This window comes from Cherax quadricarinatus, unplaced genomic scaffold (assembly GCF_038502225.1).
Source record: "Cherax quadricarinatus isolate ZL_2023a unplaced genomic scaffold, ASM3850222v1 Contig3066, whole genome shotgun sequence".
In the NCBI taxonomy this organism is placed as follows: Eukaryota; Metazoa; Arthropoda; class Malacostraca; order Decapoda; family Parastacidae; genus Cherax; species Cherax quadricarinatus.
Genome location: NW_027198092.1, coordinates 6,837 through 24,913, shown reverse-complemented (window position 1 = coordinate 24,913; position 18,077 = coordinate 6,837). Strand labels below are relative to the sequence as shown.

At 35.5% G+C, this 18,077-nt stretch overlaps 2 protein-coding genes across 2 annotated transcripts; one reads left to right on the top strand and one right to left on the bottom strand.

Moving 5' to 3' along the window:
• The first annotated feature begins 9,614 nt into the window (after positions 1–9,614).
• On the top strand, positions 9,615–10,468 carry LOC138851006 (cuticle protein AM/CP1114-like). The gene is made up of 3 exons (XM_070081545.1): positions 9,615–9,623; positions 9,766–10,028; positions 10,126–10,468. Exons 1-3 carry the CDS (start codon positions 9,615–9,617, stop codon positions 10,340–10,342), a joined length of 489 nt encoding a protein of 162 aa, XP_069937646.1. The 3' UTR covers positions 10,343–10,468.
• Positions 10,469–13,972: 3,504 nt separating this feature from the next.
• On the bottom strand, positions 13,973–15,600 carry LOC128693764 (cuticle protein AM/CP1114-like). The gene is made up of 3 exons (XM_070081544.1): positions 15,573–15,600; positions 14,426–14,670; positions 13,973–14,315 (listed from the first exon to the last, which is right to left on the bottom strand). The coding sequence occupies exons 1-3, from the start codon at positions 15,579–15,581 to the stop codon at positions 14,099–14,101; spliced, it is 471 nt and encodes a 156-aa protein (XP_069937645.1). The 5' UTR covers positions 15,582–15,600; the 3' UTR covers positions 13,973–14,098.
• Positions 15,601–18,077: the final 2,477 nt, after the last annotated feature.

The window sequence follows — 18,077 nt, the reverse complement described above, 5'->3', positions numbered from 1 at the left end:
ATAGATAACATTTTTTGTCTCCACATATACCTCAATGCACCACTCACCTTTTTTCCTTCATCAATTCTATGATTAACCTCATCCTTCATAAATCCATCCGCTGACACGTCAACTCCCAAATATCTGAAAACATTCACTTCTTCCATACTCCTCCTCCCCAATTTGATATCCAATTTTTCTTTATCTAAATCATTTGATACCCTCATCACCTTACTCTTTTCTATGTTCACTTTCAATTTTTCTTTCTACCTTCATCACACACACTCCCAAATTTTATTCCCCATAATTTAATCCCACCCTCTCCCGAACACCCTAGCATTTACTTCTTTTACAACCCATCTATAAATATCAACGCTCATCTTGCCATATAGGACAAGCGAAAATTTGTGTATGCAATAATTTCGCCAAAATCGTTCTGAACCTAAGGAAAAAAAATATTTCATTGTGTTTATTTAATATTAAATTACTGTAAACAAATCTAAAATATATTTAGTTGGGTTAGGCTAAAATAAATTGCTCTTGTTATAACAAGGTTAGGTAAGTTTTCTAAGTTTCTTTTAGTGCAAAATTAAAAAACTTTACATTAACATTAATGAAAAAAAATATATCTTTAAACGTATAAGAGAAAATTTTGGAAAGAACTTAATTTTAAATGAGTTCCTGCTAATTGACCAGTTTTACATATTCGGCACGACATATATATATATATATATATATATATATATATATATATATATATATATATATATATATATATATATATATATATATATATATATATATATATATATATGTATATATATATATATATATATATATATATGTATATATATATATATATATATATATATATATATATATATATATATATATATATATATATATATATATATATATATATATATATATATATATATATATTTTATATATATATATATATATATATATATATATATATATATATATATATATATATATATATATATATATATATATATATATATATATATATATATATATATAAACGAGGCCTATCCAAAGAAATATAAAGTTGATGAACAACCTGAGGACTTCTATTAATTATACTTCTTGCTATGAAGCCAAGGATTCTGTTAGCTTTATTGGGAACACTAATGTAATGTTGTCTTGGTTTTAGATTACTGCTAACCAGAACTCCTAAATCCTTGTCACAACCCGAAATATTAAGATCTACATTATTTAGTTTATATGTGGCATGGTTATTTTCCTATCCACCATTTAGAACTTTACATTTGTCTGTATTAAACTGCTTCTGCCACTTCTCCGACCACTGCATCAGTCTATTTAAATCATCCTGGAGTGCTCTAATGTCCTCATTAGAATGAACTGGGCTGCCTATTTTGGTGTCATCAGCAAATTTGCTAATGTCGCTATTTATTCCTTCATCTATGTCTTTTATGTAAGTTGTGAACAACAAGGGGCTCAACACTGACCTCTGTGGAACACCACTTGTGACGTGCCCCCATTCTGATTTCTCTCCATTTATGCAAACTCTCTGCTGCCTATTTGTCAACCATGCCTCTACCCAGGAAAAAATTTCTCCTCCTATTCCGTGTGCCTTAAGTTTTCTCAATAGCCTCTGATGTGGAACTCTATCGAAAGCTGTACTGAAGTCCATATTCTCAATATCATATTCAATACCATGATCTACCTCCTCAAATACCTTAGTAAAGAAAGTTAGTAAATTCGTAAGACAGGAACGCCCCTTTGTAAAACCGTGCTGAGATTCATTAATAAATTTATGTCTTTCGAGATGGCTACGAATTGCTTCAGCAGTTACTGATTCCATAAATTTTCCTAATATGGAGGTAAGGCTTATTGGTCTATAGTTAGAAGCCAAGGACATGTCACCTGCCTTGTAAATAGGTATTACATTTGCCATTTGCCATTTATCAGGCACTATGCTAGTTTACAGTGATATGTTGAAAAGATTAGCTAAAAGTATGCTAAGTTCCTCTTTACATTCCTCTAACACCCTTGCAATCAGTTCATCAGGGCCTGGGGATTTGTTAGGTTTTAATTTCTCTATTTGTCTGAGAACCATATCACTAATTACCACAATCGTACATAGTTTATTATCGTCCTGTTCTACATAATCTATTACTTCTGCAATTTCGCTAGTATTTTCCTGGGTAAAAACTGAGACGAAGTAAGTATTGAAAATTTCACACATATCCTTTTCATTGTCAGTGATCTGACCTAAGTTACTCTTAAGTAGGCCTATGTTGTCTCTAATCTTACTTCTGTATACCTGAAAGAACCCTTTTGCATTAGTCTTCGAATCACTTGCGACCTTAGCCTCATAATCCCTTTTTGCTTTTCTTATTCCTTTTTTTATTTCTCTCTCTAATTGAATATATTGATTTCTTAACTGCCCATCTCCTCTTCTGATACGCCTATATATGCCTCTCTTTTAACCAATGAAATGTTTTAATCTATTGTTCATCCATTTCGGATCATTTTCGTTAGATATAATTTAAATAACAAAAAAAGGCACTATACCGTGACTGGATACACAAATAACCCGCACATAGAAGAGAGGAGCTTACGACGACGTTTCGGTGCAACTTGGACCATTTACAAAGTCACACTAAGGAGAAGGAGAGGAGGATGGGCATATATAGGCAGGAGGTGGTAGTGATAGTAGTAGTGGTAGTAGTGGAGGTGGAAGGAAGTAGTAGTAGTTTGGAGCATTTTACAATGTAGTGGGAGAGAAAGGCATCTACAGAGACGAAGCCGGGACTAAGGTTCATACAAGGAAAATTGTGTATTAGGGAGGATTCAACCAGACCGCGACTGTTAAAGTTGGAAGTAGGGAAGGCAGTTTTAGCAGAAGACCAGTCCATAGAATGGCTGTGATCTCTGACGTGACAGAATATAGTGCTAGGCTTGCCGACAATAAAAATGCTCTTTTCTGTCACGTCAGAGATCACAGCCATCCTATTGACTGGTCTTCTGCTAAAACTGTCTCCCCTACTTCCAACTTTAACAGTCGCCGTCTGATTGAATCCTCCCTAATACACAACTTTCCTTGTATGAATCTTAGTCCCGGATTCGTCTCTGTAGATGCCTTCCTCTCCCAGTACATTGTAAAATGCTCCAAACTTCAGAGCACTCGTGACCTAACCTGATTCTTTCTTTTTTTCTTCTTCTTCTCCCTCTTCCCCGTTCCTTTTTCCTTTTTCTCCTTTGGGTTGTCTTTCTTCTGCCCTGTGTTCTTGCTCTTACCCTCTGTGGGCACCAGCTCCCTTGCAGTGTTCATCTTTCTTAGTATTTGATTGGCCCCTCCTACTCTTACTACTTTCCCACTACTACTTCCTTCCACCTCCACTACTACCACTACTACTACCACTACCACCTCCTGTCTATATATACCCATCCTCCTCTCCTTCTCGTTAGTGTGACTTTGTAAATGGTCCAAGTCGGATCGAAACGTCGTCGTAAGGTCCTCTCTTGTATGTGTGTGTTATTTGTGTATAGATCTAATTTCCCTACTCGGAACAAAAGTTGTCTGGACAGCTAGAACTATGCTCTGAAAAACCTCATATTGGCAACCAAGATCACCTACCTGACCCATAGTCAGGACATCAAAATTTAGTCCACCCAGGTAATTTTTCAGTCCCATGAAATCGGCCAAGCTTTCCCCAAGCTCATCATTAACCTCAAGATTATTAATTAGTGATTCTTTGCTGGCAAGAACCAAGTCAAGTAGATTGTTTCCTCTATTTGGTTTTGTCACAAACTGTTTTAAAAAGCAATACTGAACCGTATCAAGAAAGTCACTAGACTGAAGATTTTCTTTTACATTGTTCCAATCAATTTGTCTAAAGTTAAAATCTCCCATTAATACATTTTAATATCTAGATGCCATGTGAATTTCGTCCCATAACAGCTTACTGCACTCCCTATCAAGGTTTGGGGGCCTATAAATCACAGCCAAAATTAATTTGTCACAACCCTCTAGAAACTGTAACCAAATAGATTCTGTGTCCAATGTTTCTAATCTTATATCATGTTTAAGACAACAATTTAAATTTTCTCTGACATACATCGCCACTCCAACACCCTTCCTCTTGACCCTATCAGATTGGAATAGTTTATAACCCTGTATGTTGCATTCAGAAGGCATTTCTCTATCTTTCAGGTTGAACCATGTCTTTGTTATAGCAATAATATCTATATTACCTGCACTAGCAAGTAATCTTAGCTCATCTATCGTATTTCTTAGACTTCTACTATTTGTCTCTCTTTCTTTGTTGCTCAGTTAATTTGCCTTTACTAGCAACTTTATTTTGAATATTGTCTTTTAAACATATCCCTGAAGTATCCCAGTAATATCTGCTGTTTTCAACCCTAATAATGCAACCTGACTGTTTCCCAGAAACACCCATACCTCTATAATATATCAGTTTAAAGTCCTTGACAAGTCATCAATTCCCCCCTCAATCGAATTGGCTAATGCAACCACTCCATCCCCAGAGAGATGAACCCCATCCCTTGCATACATATCACGTTTGCCATAGAATCTGTCCCAGTTATCAATGAATGGGATTGCAAGTTCCTTGCAGTACCTGTCTAGCCAGCAGTTTATACCAATTGCCCTAGACATCCATTCATTGCCCACTCCCTTTCTAGGCAAGATGCTACATATGATTGGGATCCCTCCCTTAGACCTGACTACTTCTATGGCTTACCTGTACTTATCCAGTAGCTCCTGTCTCCTGCCCTTCCCAATGTCATTACCCCCAGCACTAAGACAGATAATGGGCTTGTTCCCATTACCTGACATAATATTATCCAACCTGCTGACTATGTCACCAACACCAGCTCCTGGGAGGCACACCCTCTGTCTGACCTTCCTATCTCTGTTACAAAAAGCACGGTCCATATATCTTACCCGAGAATCTCCTACAATTAGAATATTCTTACCTTGATTAGCAGGGGAGTCAGTGATACGTTTAACCTCACTAACCAATGAAGTACACTCGTCCTGGAGAACAGAGAATCGATTTCATACCTTTGCATCTCTATTAACCCTCCTTATCTTCCTTCTTCCTGAGCTGTGAACCACTTGCCACTTAAAGCAGCTGCCACTCACAGCTGGTAACCATTTCATCTTTACCAGCTCAATCCATCTCACACTCACTCTCAGACCCATATAGGCAAAGCTGCAGCCTCCTATTTTCCTCCTGAAGAAGTAGAACCTCCTTCTTCAACACTCTAACCTGATATTCTAAAACGCTACAACAAGCCATGGTGCTCAGTAACACCCCATGCTAACTCTCAGAGAACTTAGGACAGGTATGACCACACGTGACTACTGACCTCAGTTCGGTCCTTCTCTCCAGCAGCTAACTAATCTCTCCCTCCCCTCCCACCTCCTCCTCTTCCTTCTCATACTCCTCTTTCTCCTCCTTCACCTCCACTTCTCATCTTTATCCAGCTTTTCCTAACATTCTCCATTGTCTCTCCTATTCCTTGGGATATAAATAGTATCAAATGAGAATATGTTATGTACATATGTACCGACATTCACTTCAGATAAATATACCCATAGGAAACTTAATGAATATTTTATTTAGAGTACGTTTTGATTTCCAGGAGGTACATCAAGCCTCAATGGACATTAACAGGACAGAACACAGATATAGAATATAGAGAAAATGTGAGGGGTAATGGGCGGGGCCCAGGTATCAAGATGAATGTCACTTGTCTTAAAATGTGCCTGCCCGAAGTGCATAGGCACGATAGTGGCCATCTTTGTAATTAAAATCTTATAACATGTAAACCACACACTGTCAGCTTTACAAATGTATTGTATTTGTATTTGTAAATTTCAATACCGTTGTCTAATAGTATAATGATACGCAAATAGTACACAGTTTTCTTAACCTGATTTATGTAACTCAGCCTCGAATTCACCATACAGGTTAAATATTGTCTACTTTTTCATTTGGAAGATGCAACGATACTTTATCTGTGCACACAAAGATGCGTACAAGTGTTACGTACACGTCTGAATTCACAATGTTTTATTAAGATCTGAGTTGAGGTAAAATACATAGGCAAATATATATATACATATATATATATATATATATATATATATATATATATATATATATATATATATATATATATATATATATATATATATATATATATAAGACACATATGCAACAGTTAGGTATCTTTATTTCGAAACGTTTCGCCTACACAGTAGGCTTCTTCAGTCGATGTAATCAGGCCATCACCCTTAAAGTTTTGAGGTGGTCAGTCCCTCAGTCTGGAGAAGAGCATTGTTCCATAGTCTGTGTAGGCGAAACGTTTCGAAATAAAGATACCTAACTGTTGCATATGTGTCTTACCTAACAACCTGTCGGTATTTTATGCCATTTTAATGTTCATATATATATATATATATATATATATATATATATATATATATATATATATATATATATATATATATATATATATATATATATATATATATATATATATATATATATATATATCTGCCTGTGTATTTCACCTTAACTTAGATTTTAATAGAATATTGTGAATTCAGACGTGTACGCAGCATTAAGATTTATTATTGTGCCATTCATTTTTTTTTATGATACATTTTTGTACTATTTAATGCCGCTTAATATTTGAGAGTCAATCTTCATTATAAACAAAAATTGTCGCTGCCTGTACTATAGGCCTTTGAAATTAAAAGAATCTGCTGTTTACTCAAGGAGACACTAATTAACATGTCAAACATTCTCAGACAGCGAGAAATGGGTGTATGCACCGACAAGTGAATATCTTTCAACTTTAATAATGATAATATAATTGACTAGTGTTTATTCGTAACTCAGATCCATAATAATCCTAGAATAGTGATTGATTTTGAATAAAAAAACACTGTTCATAACTGTGGCATGCATGTCGTCTGTTAGACAAGATGTAATGATTGTCACAAGACGATCGTTTCAGGAATGTATATAAATGTTTTGTAGTGCATGATATAAAGGCACTGATACAGCCATCTGAAAGGGTTGATGATGATGATGATGATAATAATAATAATAATAATAATAATAATAATAATAATAATAATAATAATAATAATAATTTTAATACAGAAAATAATTCTGTGAATGTCAGTGATAACAGAGTATTACTAAAGATGGGCCCCTTGAGGAAAAAATGGTTGCGTCTACATTATGTAACTGGACGGGGAGAGGTAATTCTTTTACAATAATTGTTCTTTTTTTTGGATGTTTTTAACAGTAACTGTAAAATACTGATGAATCCTACTATAAGATTGTTAGTGCCATGTACAAGGAATTCGCGAGAGCAGGCGAAATATACACAAACACTGATCTCTGGCTGAAGGAGACTCGAACCTACGAACCTTAGGACAAGGTACGCAGTGCTTTACCAATCTACCCACACTGGACAATACCTTGGCGTGTAGCTTGCGCTACACGTTTGATCCAAGGCAGCCAGCTTTCAGGGAGAAGGCTTACAGCTTTTCATCTCATCCCCTGCATGCATCAGCCTTACTAGAGATTTGAACAATGCAAGGAATTCGCGAGAGCAGGCGAAATATACACAAACACTGATCTCTGGCTGAAGGAGACTCGAACCTACGAACCTTAGGACAAGGTACGCAGTGCTTTACCAATCTACCCACACTGGACAATACCTTGGCGTGTAGCATGCGCTACACGTTTGATCCAAGTCAGCCTTCAGTCAGAGATATATATATATATATATATATATATATATATATATATATATATATATATATATATATATATATATATATATATATATATATATATATATATATATATATATATATATATATATATATATATATATATATATATATATATATATATATATATATATATATATATATATATATATATATATATATATATATATATATATATATATATATATATATATATATATATATATATATATATATATATATATATATATATATATATATATATATATTGTGTGTGTGTGTGTGTTAATGCGCGTTCGCACTTGCGCGCCTTTACAAGGCTAACTCTGAAAGAGCTTTTTTACATATAAGGAGATGGTCATTAAGAGCATTAGAACAGTTCAAGTGTGCTAACCGACCTTGATATACATTTTTTGTGAAAAAAGTGCGCCTCTCTCTCTCTCTCTCTCTCTCTCTCTCTCTCTCTCTCTCTCTCTCTCTCTCTCTCTCTCTCTCTCTCTCTCTCTCTCTCTCTCTCTCTCTCTCTCTCTCTCTCTCTCTCTCTCTCTATCTGTTTGTCTCTCTCTCTCTCTCTCTCTCTCTCTCTCTCTCTCTCTCTTTCTCTCCTGACAACCTCATCAATCAGGCGACCTATGAACAACCTACAGCCTACCAACCACACCTGACATTTACCTACTGTGCATTCTCCAACCTCAAACTGTCAAGATTTCCTTTTATATATAAAAAATATCTCACAGGTTCGCTTACTATACACCGTGCTGTTAGCACCCACCGGTTACGTGTTCATGATGGTACTTTATTCATCAGGAAACAACAGCCTCCTGAAAACGGTCCCAGTAAGATAACGACGACTCTCTCAGTGGTTAATTAATTATCCGCTGGCTTACCTGAGCTTGATTTTACATTTCATTAAAAGAAGCAAAGAATTACTGCATAATATTGCATCGTATGATAAGACACTGATATCATTACGGGTATTCCTAAAAAAAAAAAAAGTACATTATGATGTTGTCAAACAAAGTAGAATTCTTTTGTAGCGAACATTTTAACTTTCCGGAAGAGCCATAATTATTTTTATTACTTTTATCAAAATAGATTTACCTCTAAGAAATCTAGTTTCTGTATAAATGGAACATTAACCCAAGAAGGTTATAAACCCAGTATAATCCAAAAATGCCAAAAAGTGTGTGTGTTTACATATTATTTGTGTTCATTTATACCTCGTATGTTTCCACAAATCGTATGTATATCTGTGCCTCAGATGTCCATAAGTTATTGGGATATTACGTAATAATCGTATTTACTCACGGTGTTGCTCTTTACGAGGACATTCACAAATAGATTTGTTTAAATCCGAATTCTGTTTGCCGAATAAAAATGGAAAAAGACACAATTTGCAGAACAATCATTAAGAGGATCAACGCTTTGCTCTATCACACAGTTTTCTAACAGAGCAAAATATTTTCATAATTAAAGCTTTCTTTATAAAGTGTAAATTTTCGTCAATGATTTTTCGTCTACGTTACCGAGAAAGATTGTTTAAAACAGTCCATGTGATCAATCATGAAAGGACAATAGTATTTACTAGTACAATGGGGTTGACTTAGCTTCGTAGGTTTCAAACAACATAAGAGATGAAGCGAATGCCAATGAATAAATAAATTATTTTTAATTTGATACGAGAATGGCACTCGTTAGAAAAAAAAACTAGTCTTGGTGGAGCAACTAGAATACAGCAAATCTGGCAACAACGACTGCACTGGCCTATAAATACTGTCGCTCTGCTTAATTCTAGCATCAGTATCAAACTGTGTCAAGCATCATGCAGTTAGTAAGTCACTTTACCGTTTATATATCACAGCGAACTGTTCTGAAAAAAATTCTTTACAAATATAGATTAATAAAAATCTATACTTAGACAATTGGCCCTTCTCTCTGTTCTCGATAATGAGACGCACAGATTATCAGATTAGAAATTATGTGTTTTACAGATCATTCTTGCCGTGCTGGCCTCTGTGGCCATTGCTGCCCCCCAGTACGAAGCCCCTGCCCCGTCTCCTTCTCGCTATAGGGATGATGACTCTAAAGAGCATGTTCCAATCCTGAGGGACGAACGTGTCCACGAAGATGACGGAAGTTACTCCGTCGCAGTAGAGACTGGTGACGGCATCCAGTTGTCAGAATCTGGAGCTCCCACCGGTCCCGAGGGTGCAGTAGAATCATCTGGACAATATTCGTAAGTTTTCATATGCATTAATTTTTTTTTTGTAAACATGTGCATTTTTTAAAAACTTCTTACTTAACATTGTGTCTCATGAATATGCTTCCAACAGTTACACAGCTCCTGACGGCACAAAAGTCTCTCTGTCTTATGTTGCCGATGAGAATGGCTTCCAGCCCCAGTCTGACTTACTGCCAGTGGCTCCTGAGTTCCCCCATGAAATCCCTGAGTTCGTTCAAGAGCAGATTGCCTTCGCTGCTAAGGAAGATGCTGAACGCGAGCGCGAGGAAGCCAGAGCCCCATCCAGATCTTATGGAGCTCCACAATAAATGATTAGTCTTCTAATGATTATTTATACTAAAGAAACTGTCATTTGAATATTCTGTGTGTGGCTTTTCTTGTGATGTTTTCAGCCTGTGTATTTATAAAAAGTGAAAATAAAGAAAGTTATGCTATGTAGATGTTTTTCTTGGTGATAAAGTGACACTAATAATTATACTACTACTATTACTACTTCAACTACTAATTAATTATGATTATTATTATTATTATTATTATTATCAAATTTTATAGCCATTTTAATACGTTACTTATATAGAAAGTGCAAAGCCATTTTTCAAAAGAAAAAATGCTGTTGTTACCTATTGACGATAATATTCAGTAAAGGAATGATTTGTAATTTGTAGTTTTAAGAAATCTCAAAGATTTCTTAAAACTACAAAAATCTAAGGAGTAATATATTTTTGAGTAGATAAAATTATGTAATAATCCCAAATAAAAATAACCGAATTATAATTACCGATCTTTCGAGTGATTCGAATGATTTTTTTAATGAAATAAGGAAAAATGTTAGACGCTCTCAATAGTAAATTTAGCATAATAATGAAACAACTACACTGAAGATGAAGTATTTAAAGTTTCATGGCATCCAATCATCAATATCTAATTTGGGTTTTGAATTCCACCATTTCAGTAAATTCTTTACAATATTATTTGAATAGCTGAATACAACCAATTAAACAAGTAACCCAGTAATATTCATAGTTAGTTCTATATGCTCTGTTGGATATAAATTATCCCAATATCTTTTATATTCAGTGAGCCTGAACGTAAAAAGCGTTGCTAATTACAGCATATGGAATTATATGGATATCCTTCGTTTTTGCTTAGGGTGATGCAGCAATAAAGTTAATAGAACAATTGGATTATCATGCAAAATTCCTCTTGAACAGTTATAAGCACGTGGGTTTAGGTTCTTCCCTGCGTTGACTTCCATCAAAGCTCTCACAGCTGTCTACATCCAATACCACCACTAGTTCAAAACCATTAACGGAAGAGAAAAGAGTTCTGTGAGGCAAATAAAAGCAATTCAACTTATATTAGAGAATTCAGCGTATTCATGTATACTACAACGTTAATTTCTACATGGGTGTCACCAAATTAAAAACAGCCCTTTTACAATTTATAATTTCATTTCTGAAATCACATACATTTTAAACTGTGCATTGTCGATACAATTTTAGTTTTAATATGAATTCTACAGCTAAATGTTGGATATATGAATGGGAAATCCTCTTCCCCTACTCCTTAATATTTTGTATGTGGATTTATTTCAAACTAAACAAGAGGGACAGACTTTTTCCCATATTCCAAAATTAAACTAAAACTTGGTTGATATCCCATGCTTATGGCCCAGGAATTTATATTTAAATTAGTTATTCTAAAACCATTCAATCAATAATTAAAATTTTTTGATGTTTTTATTGATGAAATGGACCAAGAATTACAAATCAAAATGAATAATATAATTAATACATGGCAGGATAAAGTGTTATTAGTTACATGTCATAAATAACTAAATTTAATTTTTCTTCCATTTTCTTAAGGGCTCTGTTTCTGTAATACAGAGTCCAATAAAATATTAAATAGCTTCTAATATGAGGTGGCCAAAAGCACCCTAAAGTTTTTATTGAAGAATATTTTAAAATTACTAAGAATACAAATTACAGACTAAAAGACAATGGACATTACTCAGCCAGAAGTATTTTAAGGCTTGACAAAGCTCCTGGATAGCGAAACTTTGCTACAATAAATTGTCACATTAGTTCCACATGTCCTTTTATGTAACTTATTGTCGATAGTTCTTCCAACATTACTACAAAAATATGTTGTTACCACCATACTATACCAACTTGATTAAAATTCTTGCTTTACTTAAATCCATTAAGATATGCGTCCTTTTTAAAAATCTAGATGTTTTGAAAGCTTTTTCAAAAAGTCATTTCTGGTTGTAAAATGAACACATCAAAAATATTATAGGCGAGATGAGGTATTTCTACGAAACTCCAGCACTTTATACCTGAAATCGCTCAGAAGATGCTTAGGCAAGTTATCGTCTTTGATAGTTAAAAGATGATTGGACGAGGCACAAATTATTGCATCAAAACCAGTCTTCCAGTTTTCCCCATTTCTTTAATAAAACCGGAAAACTGCCAATTAAATAGTTCAATGTAAACTAAAGCTTTTTGCATAAGTTAAATGAACGAAGATTTGAAGTTGAAGCCGGAATTTAAAAATTCCAAGTCCATTAATTATGTTCGTAAATTAACCAATTTGCACCTACACAGGCAAGCCTAGAAGTATCATCTTTTTCATAAGCTGCCTCAGCTATTAAATGTTAAAGCTTAAGAGAAGAGATATACTTGTACCAACACTCCAATAACAATTCCATTTTTTTTTCTAATAAGGATGTTCCCAGTGTTGAAGGTTTGAAGCTGATCAGAAGAGGAGTTCTCAAAATCTATACCATCAAAATAATTCCGTGAAGTTTTCCTTAATTATAGGTTTTCAATACTATAAGAAATTTGAAGCCGATCAGATGAGGCGTTCTCAAATTATAAAAGAAAGCCTGGGAGAAAGAGAAGAAAACTGTTCCTGAGTAAATGACTGGTTCATCAACTAAGTTGTACGAAAATATAATATTTAAGGGCTCACTAAACTTGTGAAGCTTAAAAGTCACGAAAAGGCTAGTTTTCAGTATTTCAATAATATTTTATTTCAATTTATCGATAATACCTAATTGCCAAGGATAGCTCAAGGGGTTAAATTAAAATTTTACTAAGTGGTCCCTACACAACTAATACTAATTCAACGCTTCATCTACGATATATCTGCGTTGAAGTTTTAATATTGATTTGATGAGCAATTCACAAATAATCACAGACAATATTTCAGTCTTCTATTTTTTTTAAATTTGCACATACACAGTCCTAGATCAGTCAAAAAATAATCTGATTAGGGTACACAAGCATTCTGAGTCTGAAACTGGTTAGAGGCATTCTACAGTTATTGCACAGAATACAGTTTATAAAACAGTTTAGGAAAGAAACTAACACATCCCAAAATTAACATTAAGCTTTATTGAGGCATTTTTCAGCCATTGCTCAGAATTCAATATTTCAAGGTTTTTAACTATACAAATAAATTGGCAAATTTTTATTTACACCTAAACTCAGAGGGTATCATTCTGTCCATAGAATTCATATGTCATTAAAGATTGGAGCCGTTCAAAAAGACATACTCAGGTTATTTAACGAAAAAAATAGCACACCTTTTTAAAAATTAAAATTGACAGATTGTCACATACCTACTCTAATAACAGTTTCAATCTTTTTCTAAGATACACTAGAGTTGAAGGTTTGAAGGCTATCAGAAGAGGCTTACTCAAGTTAATAAACACATTTCAAATACCTGAAATGGTCTACATACAACTTACCAGAGTGCACTTGCAAATTTCAGTAATTGCTTGAATTTTTCATTAGTTACAGTAAACAAACATTTAAAATTGTAAAGTGATCGTGTCAGATGTTCAAGTTTTAAGTGAAAACCTTGGAGGAATGAAATACAGTCATCCACTTAGAAGTACCGATTCCAGGATTCCTTACAAATAAAAATACAGCTTAACTTTGCTCGGTTTTACTTCAACAGTTTATAAATACAAAGGATGGAAACAGCACAAGTAATTCACATATAAAGTCCATACAACATTTTGTCGATATTTGATTAATCAGCACCAAAGTAATAATTTACTGAGGGGGGCCATACACTCTGGAGGGACCTTTGGCCTCTTCGCGCTCGCGTTCAGCGTCTTCCTTAGCAGCGAAGGCAATCTGCTCACGAACGAATTCAGGGATTTCGTGGGGGAACTCAGGAGCCACTGGCAGTAAGTCAGACTGGGGCTGGAAGCCATTCTCATCGGCGACGTAAGATAGAGAGACTTTTGTGCCGTCAGGAGCTGTGTAACTGTAGGAAGCATATTCATGAGACACTGTGTTAAGTAAGCTATGAACACATATAATTGCAAATTACTGAACACAATTGCAAAAACAAGTTTAGGAAAATTTTATACTCACGAATATTGTCCAGAAGATTCAATAGCGCCATCGGGACCGGTGGGGGCTCCAGATTCTGACACTTGGATTCCGTCACCAGTCTCTACTGCGACGGAGTAAGTTCCGTCCTCTTCGTGGACGCGTTCGTCCCTCAGGATGGGAACATTCTCTTTAGAGTCATCATCACTGTAGCGAGAAGGAGATGGAGCTGGGGCTGCGTACTGGGGGGCAGCAATGGCCACAGAGGCCAGCACGGCAAGAACTACCTGTAAAAGGACCCATTATTATTTTTAAATTGTATGTTATAGTATCACTGAATAGTGATAAAAAGTGAAAGGTAGATTGCAAAATACCAGTAACCCTCTCACAGTCTATCAGTTATAGACTAATTACATCTCCATTACCAATACTCTGACTAGATAAATCACATTCGCAGCATTAGCATGAAAATATATTTGGAATGCTTGAAATCTGTTAAAAATATACTGCAGTTACCTCTTATGGTACTCCTAGCTTCTCTACCCTAAGCAAACGGGCCCTTCTGAAGTAGTTCTAGAACAGCTGTCAGGGTTCCAGTAGAATCAGTCAGTTACAGAACTTGATTGACTGCCATTGTAAGTAGTCAGTTTATGCTGTATATCCAGTTAAACAAAACATTTCAAAACAGTTTGTCACTAAGTACATACAATTTCAGAGAGGAGTCTATTACTATGTTCCATAATTCTGCTTGCAAAAAACTACTTTTTTTTTTCATTCTTTGCTATTTGTCATTTTTTACAATGTTGAATATCTTTGCTCCTCAAAAATAGTTATTCGGGTTAGAATATTTTATTTTCTTTTAGGTTTAAAAGAACTCATGTAGTCTCAGTTTACTAACTGATAAGAGAATAAGTCGTTTGAGTATTTTCGCCATATAATTTTTATCATTAATGAAGGTGATAGTTTAGAAAACATTTTTTGTTCACTGTCAAATTCATCTTTCTTTTAAATGTAATTTGGGAATCAAAACTGAAAATTAATGCATGATGAGCCTCGACAAATGCTCTATAAAATTTTAATATTGTTTCAGGCGTTTTGTCCTTTAAATGTTTAGGCAAACTTTCTGCTGGCTTCGTGTCTAGCAGCTAATAACAATGTCCACACTGAAACAAATGGATGGTAGACTTACCAACTGCATGTTGCTTGACAGGATGGAACTGATGCTAGAACCACGATGAGCGACGGTACTTATAGTTTGTGTGGTTACAGTTGCCAGTTGTGTTCTATGTTAGTTGCTCTTCCAAGACTGTTTTTTTTTTAAGGGGAGGTAGAAGGAGGAGGAGGAAACAAGTTGTTTTTCTTCTGGGACTGACGTTCTTTATCCATGAAAATTTTATAATTGATGCATTTCTTATATTAAATACCAAGTACAGACCTCAGATACCCTGGATTAGTAATAATAAAGCTATACAGAACGAAAACCTATTAAATTCAATAAGGAGGGTTCTTTATTATAACGAGACATATGTTCTAGATAACGGTTTTTTTTATAATTGTTAATCCTGTATGGGTAATACATACTATAACTGAACATAGCCAAAAAAAGTGGCATGTTTCCGCTGGTGTCCTTTAGTTCCTCTACAGTGTTGACGTGTACTTGGCTCTGTGAAGACCTGTTTGCGCGCTCTCTAGAATTGAAGCAAGATGCCCTCCATCGAGCAACTTTACCAACAGCTTAAGGAAGAATTGAGGTTGGCGAATTTGGAAATTCGGCGATTGACCGAGGAGAACAAGAAGATTCGTAGTAGTCCTCCTGTTTTGAGTCCTCAGGTCAAGAAGGGAAACTGGTCAGTGGCTGGACAGCAGGGAAAGAAGTTGACGATCAAGAAGACGAATGGAAAGGTAGAAACGATGAAGAAGAAAGAGACTGCCGTGGAAACTGTTGTGGAAACATCCAATACATTCTCAGTGCTACCCGACGAATGTGAGTTGACTACTGGGAACGACACGACGAAAGACATTAAGGAAGGTAAGAATATTGTTGTTGTTGGGGATAGCCAAGTTAGGTATATGGATAGGGCGTTCTGCTTGAAGGACAGGAGTAGGAGACAGAGAGTTTGCTTTCCTGGGGCTGGGATGGAGGATATTGTTAGCCGTCTGGATGACATCATGAGAGGTAATGGGAGCAATCCTATTATCTGTCTCAGTGCTGGAGGCAACGATGTTGGCAGACGTAGGAGTGAGGACCTGATTAGCAGGTATAGGTCAGCAATAGAAATAATTAGAAGTAAGGGTGGGAACCCTCTCATATGTGGTATTTTGCCAAGGAGGGGAGTTGGAAGTGAATGGTTGTCCAGGGCAATTGGTGTCAATTGCTGGCTGGACAAATACTGTAAGGAAAATGCGGTAACATTCATTGACAACTGGGACCTCTTCTATGGCAGAAATGACATGTATGCTAGGGATGGGGTTCACTTATCTAGGTGTGGGGTGGGAGCACTGGCAACTGCAGTGGAGGGAGCAGTTAGGACTTTAAACTAGGAATAGTTAGTGGTATGGGTTTTGGCAGGAAAACAGTGAAGTCCCAGTGTAGTAATATTACGAGTTCTAGGGGAACTAGTAATAATAAGAACGAGATAGATATTGAAAAGCCAGGGACCTTGGGTGATAAGGACAGTAATAGGTTTAGTAGAAAAATAGAAATGAGCAGGAAGGGTAAAGAGAAAGGAGAGTCTTTCAATGTTTATTATGCTAATTGCCGTAGTGCTAGGAATAAGATGGACGAGTTGAGATTAGTTGCTAGTGTAGGTAACATTGATGTATTTGCCTTAACTGAGACGTGGTTTAATTCAAAAAGTCGGGACATGCCTGCGGAATGTCATATTCAGGGTTTTAAATTGTTCCAAGAAGATAGAAGTATTGGGAGGGGGGGTGGGGTGGCATTGTATGTCCGAGATCGCTTGAACTGTTGCATAAAAACGGGTATTAAGTCTGAAGTAACACATACAGAGTCTGTTTGGATAGAATTTTCAGAGGGGCATGAAAAACTGATTTTAGGAGTGATATACCGTCCCCCTAACTTAGATAGGGACCAAGGGAAACTACTATGGGAGGAAATTGTTAAGGCCACAAGGCACGATAATGTAGTAATTCTAGGAGACTTTAACTTTAGTCATGTTGATTGGAATTTCTTGACTGGGAATTTAGAATCGTACGACTTCTTAGAAGTATTTCAGGATTGTTTTTTGAAGCAGTTTGTGACAGAACCTACAAGGGGAAATAACCTGCTTGACTTAGTTATGGCAAACAATGAATCCCTTGTTAATAATTTAGAAATTTCAGAGGAACTGGGTGCTAGCGACCACAAATCAATTACATTTAGCATTGAATGGAAGTACGATAGTAGCGATAACTCAGTAACAGTCCCAGATTTTCGCTTAGCAGATTACGATGGGCTTAGAGAACACTTATCATCTGTTGACTGGGGTAACGAAGAGAGCTATCAATATGACAGTTTTCTGAACACTATACATGCTGCTCAAAGAGCGTTTATCCCATATAAAGAAATTAGATCAAATAGAAATGACCCAAAATGGATGAATAATAGGCTCAAATATCTACTAGGGCATAAGAAAGGAATTTATAGGCGTATCAAAAGAGGTGAGGGTCATCTTATGAATCAGTATATTGACAT